The sequence below is a fragment of the Cebus imitator genome, unplaced genomic scaffold (assembly GCF_001604975.1).
Source record: "Cebus imitator isolate Cc_AM_T3 unplaced genomic scaffold, Cebus_imitator-1.0 Scaffold322, whole genome shotgun sequence".
NCBI classification, from domain to species: Eukaryota; Metazoa; Chordata; class Mammalia; order Primates; family Cebidae; genus Cebus; species Cebus imitator.
The window spans coordinates 377,020-390,451 of NW_016107637.1; the positions used below are offsets into that span (position 1 = coordinate 377,020).

The following is a 13,432-nucleotide window of genomic DNA, read 5'->3' on the forward strand; positions in this document are numbered from 1 at the left end:
AAAAGAAGAAAAGAGAAGAAATAAGAGAAAAAGAAAAGGGAACCACCACGTATCAAGTACCTAATAAATGGCTGAATGCGATTACATGTGCTTGTTCTTTCAATCATCACAACAATCTTGAGGTAGTAATTAGAGTTAAGTAGAGGTGTTAAGCAATTGCTACAAGGTTATTTTCCAAGAGTAAAATTATAAAAATATAAGTGAATCTGGCATCTGCAGATGTGGCAAATAACAAAAGTGTTGAGAAATTTAAAGGACACACAACTCCCATCAGGCTGTAAGGTAATCCAGGTTTTTGGATATGAGACATGGTATAACTGAAAGAGCATGATCTGTGTCTGTGTTGTCTGCATTTGGCATATTTATTGAGCATCTACTGAGTGTCATGTGCAGAGAGGATACAGTGTTGAGCAAGACAGTTCTTTACAGAGTTTGCAGAGGAGGTAGTTAAGAAGCATACAAGCAATTACAGTGTAAGGATAAGATTACCAATAAAGGAAGCACAGGATACTGTGGAAGCACATGAGGTGGCTGCTAATGCAGTGTAGGGTCCTTAAGGAAATGTTCCAGACAGAGGGCTAGAACTGTGTGGTTAAAATATAGTGAGTAATGAGCTGGAGACTGGGCAGAAACCAAATCGTGAAGATCTTTATCAGCCATATTAAAAGAGTTTGGGCAAACCCAAGAATATGGGATTTTGATGGCAGTGAAGCAGTTGAAGGGCTTTAAGCAAGAAAGTGGAATGAAGTGGTGGTGATGTACCTATGGCACTTTAGAAAGACACTTAGGCTGCGGTGTTGTAGGGTGGATTGGAAAATGAAAAGACTAGAAGTATGACATTCAGGTAAGTAGTTAATCTATTAGCCAGGCAAGGTGGCTTATGCTTGTAGTTGCAGTTACTCAGGAGGCTGAGACAGGAGAATTGTTTGAGCCCAGGAGGCGGAGGTTGCAGTGAGCTGAGATCGTGCAATCGCACTCCAGCCTGGGCAACAGAGAGAGACCTTTTCTCAAAAAAANAAAAAATAATTAGCTAGGCATTGTGGCATGTGCCTGTAGTCCCAGCTACTCAGGAGGCTGAGGTGGGAGGATTGCTTTAAGCCCAGAAGTTCAAGGTTGCAGTGAGCTATGATGCTACCACTGCACTCCAGCCTGGGTAACAGTGTGACCCTGTCTCGAAAGAAAAGAAAGAAAAGAAAGAAAGAAAGAAAGAGAGAAAGAGAGAAAGAGAGACAGAGAGAGAGAGAGAGAAAGAAAAGAAAGAAAGAAAGAAAAAGAAAGAAAGAAAGAAAAGAAAGAAAGAGAAAGAAAGAAAGAGTAATCTATGACAGTGGTAATCCAAGAAAATGGTGATGTGTACTTAGGTAGTGGCAATGGAGATAGAAAAGTGGATGGATTTGAGATGGAATACCATAATTTAAGGGGTGGGTAAAGGAGACTCAAATGTGGCCAGAGATCCTGGAGAAAAACCATGAGTATGGTATCATGGAAGCCAAAATAAGAGTATTCCATGAAAAGAGTGACTAACAATGTTAACTACTGCTTCCAGGTCAAGGAAGATCAAGACTGAAAATGTTTACCAGATTTATAATCAAGGTCCTGAGTGACCTTGGCAAAAGCAACCCCAATGGCATGGGAATGAATGGTAGGGCAGAAGTACTGGGATGCAAGTAGACAAAAATTGTTCTGGAAGTACAGAGGTGAGTTATCTAACCTAGTCTTAGAGAAAAGGGAAGGCTTCCTGGAGGAGGCATTACCTAAGTGGAGTACGCAAGGACAAATAGGAGTTGGTCACCTAGAGGCAGAGAAGGAAAATTTAGGCAGAGAATGCTACATGTACAATTGTCCTTTGGGGGCACTAAAAATAACCTGTGACTTTGGGCAGTTACTTCACCCATTTTCTCATGTATAAAATGGCAGTGGATAATATTGATAGTATTTGTCTCACCGAATTGTTGACAAAGATTGAGATTATGTAGAATACTGGTGCACATTAGGGACTCAGTGATAGTTCACTCCCCCCTCATTAAAGTATCACAATGAAACAATACTTAAAGATTTTTAAAAAATGAATTTAATCTCTCTCTAGAAACAGTGCACTGATTTTACAAATGTCCACATTTGGTTTTCAGTTTACCAAGATGATGTCAGTACAGCTAGTGAGATGCAGCACGCCATCTTCAGCCCCCTTGCCTCCGGAAGAGACACCAGACAGCAAAGGGCACACCGCGTACAGAAGCTAACAGAACTTGAATGACAAGACAAAAAGAGCAGAGCCAGTTAGTGCGACACAACATTCTAACATGCCTGATTGTTACATCAAATATGGGAACTTAGGGGCTGGTGGGGGAAGACAAACAAGGAAAATCCATTTAGAAACAATCTGATGAAGTTTGCAAACCAGCACTTTACCCCTAAATTAACAACAGCTTGTATGGAAAAAAAATGCTATTTTAAAAGTATATGGTTTGGACAGGTATTTGTTTTCTCTTGTAGTTTTTGTAAAAAAGTATCAAAACCTTGGCTTTAAATATATATATATGTATATATATACAAGTGGCTTTTTAAAAATTACTTTTTATAGCACAAAGTGTTTGTAAATGCAGAGGGTTTCTGCTGATTCTTGACTGTGCACATGGTGCATAGCCCGAATGAACAGAGCTTCCTGATTTTTTTAATAACTGAAAATTTGAAGTAGTAATTATTTAACCTTCTAAATTCTCCATACCCTAAAAATACAATGTGAGAAGACTGTTACTCTACCTTCATCTATTTCGGGAAAAGGAATTATTTACTCTGAAGCTTTTAATGCCAACTCCTTTATATTCTGTGACACGATGAGTGTATGGCTGGAGTTTGGGGGGTGGGGTAGAGAGGCTTGCATTCCTGTGCCACTCCCCCATTCCCATCAGTGTCTGACTGGACAGTGATTGGTATCCCCTCTCCAGACTTGATGTCTTCAAAATTTTCAGGTTTCTTTCTCACAGTTGAGAAAATCTAAGAGGCTCTCGACAACATGGCATGCTTCTGTGAAAATCCCACTGCCCTATATTAGTTTTCATTGACCATATAAAAAATCTTTGACTCAAATATATGATAAGCACTCAGCATTTCCCTTTGGCCACTGGAAAGCTTGAGGCTGAATATGTCAGGTCTGCAAAGTGCTGGGAATGCATACTAATGAATTTTCCATGATGCATTTTGTGCCTTGTAAACAATGACCAAGAAATGATTAATTCAATCAGAAATTAATGTAACTATAAAGTGCTTACGTTGAACCTCTTTCCATCTAGCCTCATTTCTTGCTAAGTCTCCCTTGAGCCTTTTGTTCCTGTTATAATGAACTATGTGCAGTTCCTTAACATCCCCATGCTGATTCATGCCTCTGTGTTTTGGCTCAGGGTGTCTCTGCCTGAAGCAGCATGGAATCCCCTTCTTAATTTTTTAAGACTTAGATCACTTCTATGATTACCCTATTCCTCATCTTCCCAGGTAGAAAGACCTCTCTCTCCTTTGTGCCCTAACAGTGCTCTGAATAGAATCTATTCCTTTTGTGTTTCCACATATATCTTCCTCCACTGCTACTGTGACCTCTGTAAAGTCAAAACATGTTTGACTGACCTTTACATCTGCAGTGCCAGGTGTGTAGTTGGTACCTAGTGAGTGATTTTAGTGAGTGAATATACTGGAGGAGTCAATAGGACTTACTGCCATACGCTTAAATCTGATCTCATTCTCTTTTTGCCAGTTAACAGGTTACTTCTATCTGTTTTATAAATAATTGTGCTGTGAAGAGTAAATACAATTTTCATTTTCTCTGTTTCTGGAAAGCATCTCAACCAGTGCCTTTGTAATTCCACTGGAAAGGTAGACCATAGTATAGGTAGCAGGTTTGATACAATGTTCAGGCAGCCAAAAATAGTCTTCCTGCAGAAGGAAATGGGGGAAAAGCACTGGGACTGGCTTCTGGTAAATTTTCTGCCCTCTTGGCATTATCTCTGAGCTTCCTTCCAGCTCTATAGTCCAGTGACTCTGTGATCTGTGATTGGCTGTAGATACCTATGCACGGGTGCAAAAGGCAAAATATATATAACTTACACCTCAAAATGAGGCTGAAAGGCCTCTATGAATAGGGGGAAGGTGGATCTGACTCCTCAGGTTTCATCTTATTTACTGCCATCTAACACATCAGTATTTTACAATTTGTTTCTTGTAAAGGGTTGCTCCCATAGCTGCCTCCTTCAAACTGCAGCTGTAGCACATGCTGGAAACATGGGTGTCTCTGAGAAAGTTGTGAATTTCATCATCGTTTTGAGATCTCAGGCTGTTTGTCCAGACCCCATTCATTATGTTTTTCTGTGAATGCCAGGATCTGACTGAAAGTTTAGAAACTATGACTTAGCCACTGTTATCATTTAATTCCTTAAAAATGCAGTTTCTTTGGAAGAAGGTTACAGAAAAAGTTACTTGTTTTAAGTAAATTTCCATGTTTTTCACTGTCATTTTTCTTCCGTCAAAAATAATATTACTTTCTGTTCTTAAAAGAATAGTAATATGTGATAAAGCCCCATAGGAGTTGGCCACCTGTTCTTAAAATTGTTTGGTATTGGTCATTCTATGTCGACCGCATGTACCCTCTCAGTGAATGTTTCAGGACTATCAACACATGCATGTCATGAGGAGATTGCTGGCTTATGCAAAACACAGTGCCCAAGCTCCAGAATGTAGTTGTTTTCTTAGAGTTTAGGAGACCAAGAGGGACGCAGAGGAAGGCCCTAGGAACAGGATGCTAGAACTCTAGAATGTCTGAATGGAAATTCAAAGGATATCAAACTGGTGAGACATCCAACCTTCATTGAGCTGGGGGCATCTGGTGGGTGGGGATAGGAAGGCATTTGCTTAAGTGTGTCAAGTTTCAGGTATGATAAGGTTAGATGCATGTCCCTGCTTCTACTTAAGTCAGACACTTCCGTGTTGCACCTTTCCCCTGGTTGTCTAGTGGGAGTAAGTGGTAGAAGAGCAGAGTTAAGAAACTCAAACTCTTTCTCTTTGGATGGGAAAGCCAGTGGGGACTGAATCCTTCTAGGACTACAGGATTATGTTTCCAATGGCAGACCCCACACAAATAGAAAAGAGCACTTCTCCCTTCCTCCCCCAAGGCCAGGAAAAGCAAAGAAGGTATCTATAACGAAGGACATCTATACATATACCCAGAGTTCTTCCTTTTATTTACAAAGCAGTAAACCAAATTCCTGTGTGAACATAAATACTCAATATACTATAATATTGCATATGCCATTTCCCCCCTCAAATAGGACTTCAGGTTTGGCCAATTGTTCTGACTTAAGCCAAAAATTAGTTTAACCTAGATGAACATATGATGGTAAGTAACCTATTTATTACTTTAAAATGTTTCCCCACCTAAAGGAAATGGTAGAGGGTAAGGGGAAAAGAGAAATAAGAGATGTAATAAAACCTATTCCACCATCTTTATCCTCATCCACAGCATGTCCCAGACCTTCAGTGCCTGGGCCAGTCTCTACAGTAAACTTGGGCTGTTCTGGAAATGTCTCCACTTAGCTCTGTAAGGATGGCACCCTGCAGGGTGCTTCAGAGGAAACTTACTGAATTCAACCCAAGTGTCCTGAAAGAAATTGAAGAAGTTACTCAAAGAGCTGAACTTTAAAACAAGGAGTAGCTGAGGGTGAGGCATATTCTGTCTTGAGTTTCTGAGTGCTCTGGTACCATGTAATGTCTGTAGGCTGACCTTTGCCAAAGACAAGAAAGCCCAGGTAGGAGTCAGGGCAGCCATGGGTGAGCTGAAAGGCTGTTCCTGACTTACTAGGGTCTCAGGAATAGCCAGAGGTGAAAAGATTTGCCTTATTCACTACCTATTTGCACAAACCATGGTATCTATTTTCTGAGCCAGATTTCCAAAGGCTTTTCTGAAAACTACAAGATATACCCCTTGTGGACTGTGTTAAAGTAAATTTATCTTTATGTATTTGAACAGTAGCCATAGGTGTGCCTCTTCTCTACAGATTTTTCTCTGTCTCACACATACACATAAAAACACACACATATACACACACAGAGTCTGTGTGGTGGACCAGTCATACCAAAAATAAATACTCTCACTTCTCTAAATTATAGAACTCATCTGATTTTTGAAATATGTTAATAAATAATCTAAATGGGGGAGGGAGTTGATGTGTTTTTTTCTTACTTATGTTGATGGATAGCCACAAAGCATAATCATCTTATTTACAAAAAACAAATCCCCCCAAACCTAACCCCCCCCCAACTAAACATCTTCTGTAAAGATAGTTTTTAAATGATGAGTAAGGTACTGTGCCATTGGCCCCCATTTGGTTATGTGCATCATGTTAGTCACTCAGCAGTAGCCATTCCACGAATTCCTCATGGGTAGTGCAACCAGTTAAAAAGTGTATAAAACATTATACATAGAAAAACTCTCACATCCTTTGGATGTTTGCAGTTCATCATAACTTTGTGGTTACCTTTCCGCAACATAAATTTTAAAAAAATCACACACACACACACACACACACACACACACACACTCACACAGACCCATAAACAGAAACCCATTCATCCAGTCATACACCATCCAGAGTGTAATGCGTGGGACTGAATTCCATGAGGCACGAAGGGGGCAATCCCATCCTCAGGGTAGTCCATCATCTTCAAGGCTTAACGCCACTCGCTGGGGAGACAAACCAAAGAATTCATCATTAGATGCATAAGAGTTACTATTTATTGAGTATTGACAAGTACAGACTTACGTTACTTTAACAGGTATTAGCTCACATAATCTTCAAACTATCCCAAGAGACAAGATTTATCACATTTATTTTACAGATGAGAAAACAAACTCAATGAGCTTAAGTACGGTTTGTTCTGGATCACATAGCAAGTGGCTGAACTAAAATTTGGCCCCCGGTCTGTATGAATCCAAAGCTGTAGATTTTTTTCATCATTTTGTTTTGTATCTTTGTAAAGAAGAGTCACACGGATCTAAATTTTCTCAATCCTCCCTTATAGGATTTTAGGTTTGGTCAATTTCAGTGGGTTAGCTTTGGCAAATGTTAAATTTCAGGCTATGAGTTACTTGTCTCTAGCATGCTAATCACATTTAGGAAGGTAATATACTTCACCTTCCCAACAGATTAAACAGGATTGGAAGGCAATGCAGGTTAAATAAATTCCACCCCTCTCTCCCTTATCCCTACTTTCCAGTCATTGGGTAGATGCTAGACTCCTGTCTGCCAAAAATGGCTGACTGTGAGATGGTGAGCCCACTAATCCCTGAGCCAGTCTATTCCATTCCTATGCTAATGTGAAATTTGTTTCTTTATATCTTCTGACATTCCCTGATTCCATCTCTCAGACTCAGAGACAGTTCTACGTAGGACAATCCTTGACATTTATAGATGGTGTTTGAATTCCCTTCCCTTCATTCTGAATGTTTTCTTCTCCATGATACACATCTAACTGGTCCTGATGTAATCTTGTTTGCCTCTTTTACATTTCCTGGATACCCTCCTTTGGAAAGACTCTCCCCAGCTTCAGTATTTTTCTCATAGTTATGTGAATTTGGGCCAGGCACTTTACTTCTCTGAGACTTAGTTTTATTATCTATCAAATGGGAATAATAATAGGATCTACCTCATAGGGTTGTTGAGGAATCAAATGAGATAATGCACAGAGAGTGTTTAATATAGTACCTAACAACACATAGGGTCTAGAGTATCCCAGGTCACCGTAACCAGCATAAAATAGAATCAGACTAGTATCTCCCATCTCTGGACATTCTACATATGATAAAAAGTAACTCTACTGCCTTTCAAGTAACCTTTGGGTTATCTGTAGTTTTTTAAGAATGCAATGACCATCTTCCACTAGTGTAGCTATTTGAGACTATCTTATTCTAGTCTAGCCACCCTCCCACTCTCTCCAAGACAGATCTCCAGGCCAAAGAGAGGCCCCAGTAGTAATGGTACAGTTACCTGAGAAATGGACAGAGGAGAGAACGGGTTGTTGAGAATATTGATTTCCAGAGCTTCAAGGCTATTTTCCTCATGATATAAAGGAAAGAGCATGGGCTTTTGTGTATATACAGACTGGAGTTTAAATTCTGGTTCTGCCACTTCCTGGCTATGACCTTAGGCAAGTTATTCAATTTCTATGAGTCTCAGTTTCCTCATCTGCAAAATGGGGCTATTAATATCAGCTTGATAAGGCTATTATGAAGATTAAATGAGATAATGTATGTAAAACACTGAGAACAGTGTCTCACACACAGTAGGTGCTCACTAAATGTTCATTTCTCTGCAATTGGCAGGAGCTTATTACTCAGTCCTTAGACTCATCAGAAATCACTCCCCCTGAGTCACTTCTTTCTCTGGAAATAATGTTACTTTACATGTGCAGGGTGCTTTGTAAGTCACAAAGTACTCTCACATGTGCTGTCTCACTTGCACTTTATAAACTCAGGAGGCAGGTAGAATGGGGGTTGTTACTCTCATTTTACAAAGAACAGTGAGCAGAGAGAAGTGACTGAGATCACAGGGCTGTGGAATGATGGAACTGGGAGTTCTCTTATTCCAAGTTCAGTGCTTCTTCCACTGTGTCCCCTCTGACCTTCAAAAATTGGTCAAGCAACTATTTTTTTTGACTGGCCGAGGTTAAGGATCCTCAAGGCCATTTGCTAACCCTGCTCATTTGCTCCACCTCATTTCCCATGTCTCCCCTTCATGAACAATTTGCCTCAGCAGCAATTCTGTCTGCCCTGCCCCAAACTTGATCACTTTCTTCCACATGCCATTTCACTGGTCTGTGACTAACCCATTTTTCCTCTTTGCCCCAATATCCAGCTTACATTTGCAGCCTTCCCAAACCAGAAAGCCTTCTAGGATTGGCTGCACCTGCCGTGGTTCATGCCCTCACTCACCAGCCCCTCAGACTTAGAGTGGCACTGCCCTACCTTGCACTTGACGACAGGCAGCTCGGAAAGAGGGTTCTTCGGGAGTTGGTGCAGCTGTGACCTTGGTTCCCCCGGCAAGACAAAAAGCTCCTTGAGGGCAGGGGCTGGGTCTTCCAGTTCTCTGGTCTCCCCAAGACAGGGCTCTGCCCACAGTGGGCGATCAAAGCTGCTGATTGCCTGACAGGGGGATGGCACTGTGGATGACCTCTGAGGTCACACTCAGCCCCCTGACTCTGCTGTATAACAGTGACACCTGCTGTGCCACTTCGTGGTCCTCATTCCCCCAAAAAGCCATGCTGTGTTGTGTCTTTAAGTCTTTGCACATGCTTCTATCTGGAATGCCATGTCCCCCCTTCTCTCCTTGCAAAACTGCTATTAATCTTTCAAGGACATAGTTCATCTGTCACCTCCTCTGTGAGGCATTCCTTGCCTGATTCCCCAGACAAAATTCATAGCTCCCTTGTTGATGTTTCCACAGCATCTGTTCAATAAATATTTGTTGGGCGTCAGCTATGCTGTGCTAGGCATCAGGAAAACAGATTAATCTGACAGTTCTGCCCTCAAGGATCTTATGGTTTAGTGAGGAGACCACTGAGTAAAAGACAAGTGGACTACAGTGTGAGGTAGAGAGGTCCAGAGGACTGATGGGAGAACAAAGCAAGCCAAGGAAAGCTTTCTAGAAGAGGGGACTCCTGAGCTTCCACCATGGCGCTCAGCACACAATTATACCACTGATGTTACTATCTCTAACTCCCTACCAGCTTCTTGGGAGCAAGGACATTCCTTATGGACTTTTGAACACTTGATACCTAATGTGGTGCTTGGCACATAACTGGCATACAGTATTGAAATGAATACATTTGAATTAAACGTCCACAGTTACCCTTCCAGGCCAAAGGTTCTGAAAACTTACTGAGTAGAAAGAGAGCCATTTGGCTTTTGTAACTGCCAGGAAGAGCCTCTAGGTACAAGGTAGTCCTGATACCTTTTTACCCTAATCACCTACCCCATCATTTCTATGTTCCCCAGGGCCTAGAACAGTGCCTGATACATGTTACATTCTTGATAAATATTGGCGGGAGGAAGGAAGGAGGAAGGGAAGGAGAGAAGGAAGGAGGAAGGGAAGGAGAGAAGGAAGGAAAAAAAGAAGAAAGGGAGGGAGGGAAGAAGAACAGAAGGATGTAAGGAATAAGGGGAGAGGGAGGGAGGGAAGAAAGAAAGGAGGGGAGGGAAGAAGGTCAGAAGGTAGGAATTCTCCCAGTGAGAAATACTTACTGCAGGATAGACATGGCCAATCTGAGCAGTCCTCCCTAGATGGAGCTCATCTTCATCTTCTTCTTCTGTTGTTTTCCTGTATACTGGGTTGTCAAAATTCATGCTTTTGGTGTTCTTCCGCTTCCAGTTTCTCCAGATCAGGTAGCCACTCATGCACAGCAGGGCTATCACCACTGGAGGAAAGACACATTACACTGGACCTCCAGCAGGCTCCTGCCCACCGCCCAGACATCAGGGCAAGGCTTGCCACCACTCCACCTTCACTGCCCCTTGCTCCTCAGACTCTGTTTCTGCATGTTCTTTTTCTTCTGTTTGAAAGCCCACCTCCCATCCCTTCTTTCTTTTATTAACTATTAATCCTTCAAGATCCTGCTCAAATGTGAAGTCTTCCCCAACTGTGGGCAGAGTCAGTTGCTTTCTTACGTGTGCTCCCAGACCACACATGGTATCTTACTTATGAAAAGATACTCGACCTCACAGGGAAATGTATCTGTACTCCCAGCTACATAGCTTTTTCAGGGCAGGGACTGTGTCTTTTTTTAAAACTCTCTATGCCCAGTTCCTAGCACTGAGTAGGTGCCTAGTAACATGTGCTAAATGAATGAGTGAATTTCTTTACCACACCTTTACCCTAATGCTGCTGCTTCCCTAGATTTCTCTAAGAAAACCATTCTCTCCCAAACTGTGGGGGTGGAGAGTGGGATGGAGCCAGAATAGAGTGTTTATTTCCAAAGGTGGGGCCCCACCTGAAGAGGAACATCTCTAGAAGGAGACACAGAGAGCAACACAAACTCTGATTTAGAATAAATGAGTATGTTAATGATTAAAGGAGGAAGCTCTCTCCAACACAGCTGGGTAAAAATGGAGCAAGTAGCTTTGTAAGGTGGTTAGCAGTCACTCTGAGCACCCCAGTGGAGGCTGAATGAGCACCTATTTAGGATGCTATAGAAGGGGTTTCTGTCTTAGTAAGATTACAATAACTGATATGCATTAAAGACAGGAACAAGGCAGTTATCACTGCTAATATTTATTGTCCTAGAGATCTAGCGATGCAGTACGGCCAGAAAAAATTTAAGGGTATAAATATGGAAAGGAGGCCAGGTGCAGTGGCTCACGCCTGTAATTCCAGCACTTTGGGAGGCCGAGGCAGGCAGATTACTTGAGGCCAGGAGTTTGAGACCAGCCTGGCCAACATGGCAAAACCCCATCTCTAAAAAAAATACAAAAATGAGCTGGGCAGGTGAGCCCACCTATAGTCCCAGCTACTCAGAATGCTGAGGTGGGAGGATTGCTTGAGCCTGGGAGATCGAGGCTGCAGTGAGCCACAATCGTGCCACTGCACTCCAACCTGGGCAACAGAGTGAGACTGTCTCTGAATGAATGAATGAATGAATGAATGGAGGAAACCAAACTGTTACTAACAGCTATTTGTATTTTCAGAAACTCTTAGAGAAGCTAGTGAAAAACTATCAGAAATAATTTTAGTTAATCAAGAATCAACATAAAAGATCATTAGCCTTCTTTTTAATCAGCAAGATTCAACATAAAAGATCATTGGACTTCTTTTTAATCAGCAAGAACTAATTAGAAAATGTAATGGGGGCCAGGCACGGTGGCTCACACATGTAATCCCAACATATTGGGAGGCTGAAGCAGGAGGATTGCTTGAACCCAGGAGTTCAAGACCAGCCTAGGCAAGATGGTGAGCCCTGGTCTCTACAGAAAAATAAATTTTAAAAATTAGCCAGGTGTGGTGTGCATGCCTGTTGTCCCAGCTACTTGGGATGCTGAGGCAGGAGAATCCCTTCAGCCCAGGAGTTTGAGGAAGCAGTGAACTGTGATTGCACCACTGTACTCCAGCCTGGTCAAGAGTGCAAGAGCTTGTCTCTTAAAAAAAAAAAAAGAAAGAAAATGTAGCAGAATAAAAACACATTCATGATAGCCCATCAAAAAACTATAAAATAACTAGGAAAGCCTAAGAAGAAACATGCAAGTCCTATGTGATCTCTAACATTCTACTGAAGGACATAAAAGAAGAATGAAATAAATAGGTATACCACATTTCTGGATGGGATGCTTTACTGTATTAAAAATGTATATTCTCCTCACATAAACTTACTTATCTAAAGCAATCTTGATACAAATTTTACCAAAATTTTTATAGAATTTATAAGCTTATTCTGAAGTTCACCTAGTAGAGAAAAGGAATAAAAATGGCTGAGAAGAGGTTGTGAGTGTAACATATCATGAAGTTGTGCTAATAGTATGTAGGGAGATATAAATCAGTGAGGAAAATAAACTGCTCAGATGCAAATCAAAGTATGTATGGGATGTAGTTTATAATAAAGATGACAGTGTAAGTCAGGAGAGAAGTATGGATTATTTAATAATGGTATTGGGGAAACTAGACAGGTATACAGAGAAAAGAAATCTACCTCATACCATACTCTAAAATTTAAATTCAAAATAGATTAATATCTAAATACTAAAAAAGAAATTTGAGGTACAAAAATAAAATATCAGGAAATATTTTAATAATTTAGAGTGAGGCAGATCTTCTTTTTTTTTTTTTTGAGACAGTTTCACTCTTGTTACCCAGGCTGGAGTGCAATGGCGCAATCTCGGCTCACCGCAACCTCCGCGTCCTGGGTTCAGGCAATTCTCCTGCCTCAGCCTCCTGAGTAGCTGGGATTACAGGCATGCGCCACCATGCCCAGCTGATTTTTTGTATTTTTAGTAGAGACGGGGTTTCACCATGTTGACCAGGATGGTCTCGATCTCTTGACCTCGTGATCCACCCGCCTCGGCCTTCCAAAGTACTGGGATTACAGGCGTGAGCCACCGTGCCCGGCCAAGGCAGATCTTCTTAAGCAAGACACAAAACCCAGAAATCATAAAACAAAAGACTGACAGATCTGATACTTCAAAGTTTTATACTATGCATGGCAAAAGATACCATAAACAAACTTGAAAACCTGTCAGACTGGTAGAAAATATTTGTGACATACATTTTAAAGGTTTCATATTCGTCACGTATAAATATTTCTATAAATAAGAAAAAGATAGCCAATAGAAAAATAAGAAGAGACTGTGAGTAGGAGATTCATAACAGATAAAATATAAGTCAAGTGGCGATAAGCTTATGAAAAGATA

At 41.2% G+C, this 13,432-nt stretch overlaps 1 protein-coding gene across 12 annotated transcripts in view; it reads right to left on the minus strand.

The window, feature by feature from the left end:
- Positions 1 to 2,048: 2,048 nt before the first annotated feature.
- The window catches only part of LRP8 (LDL receptor related protein 8), a 77,896-nt gene continuing 66,512 nt past the window's right edge, over positions 2,049 to 13,432 (minus strand). For 6 of the 12 annotated variants that reach the window (XM_037729900.1, XM_017504399.2, XM_017504395.2 and 3 more), the window contains 3 exons: positions 10,280 to 10,452; positions 9,005 to 9,181; positions 5,205 to 6,724 (listed from right to left, as the gene is read on the minus strand). In XM_037729900.1, coding sequence (XP_037585828.1) covers positions 6,686 to 6,724; positions 9,005 to 9,181; positions 10,280 to 10,452 — 389 coding nt within the window. In that variant the 3' untranslated portion in view covers positions 5,205 to 6,685. Of the gene's footprint in view, positions 6,725 to 9,004; positions 9,182 to 10,279; positions 10,453 to 13,432 lie in introns of all 12 variants that reach the window. The other 6 variants (XM_017504398.2, XM_017504392.2, XM_017504406.2 and 3 more) reach the window with 4 other exon arrangements.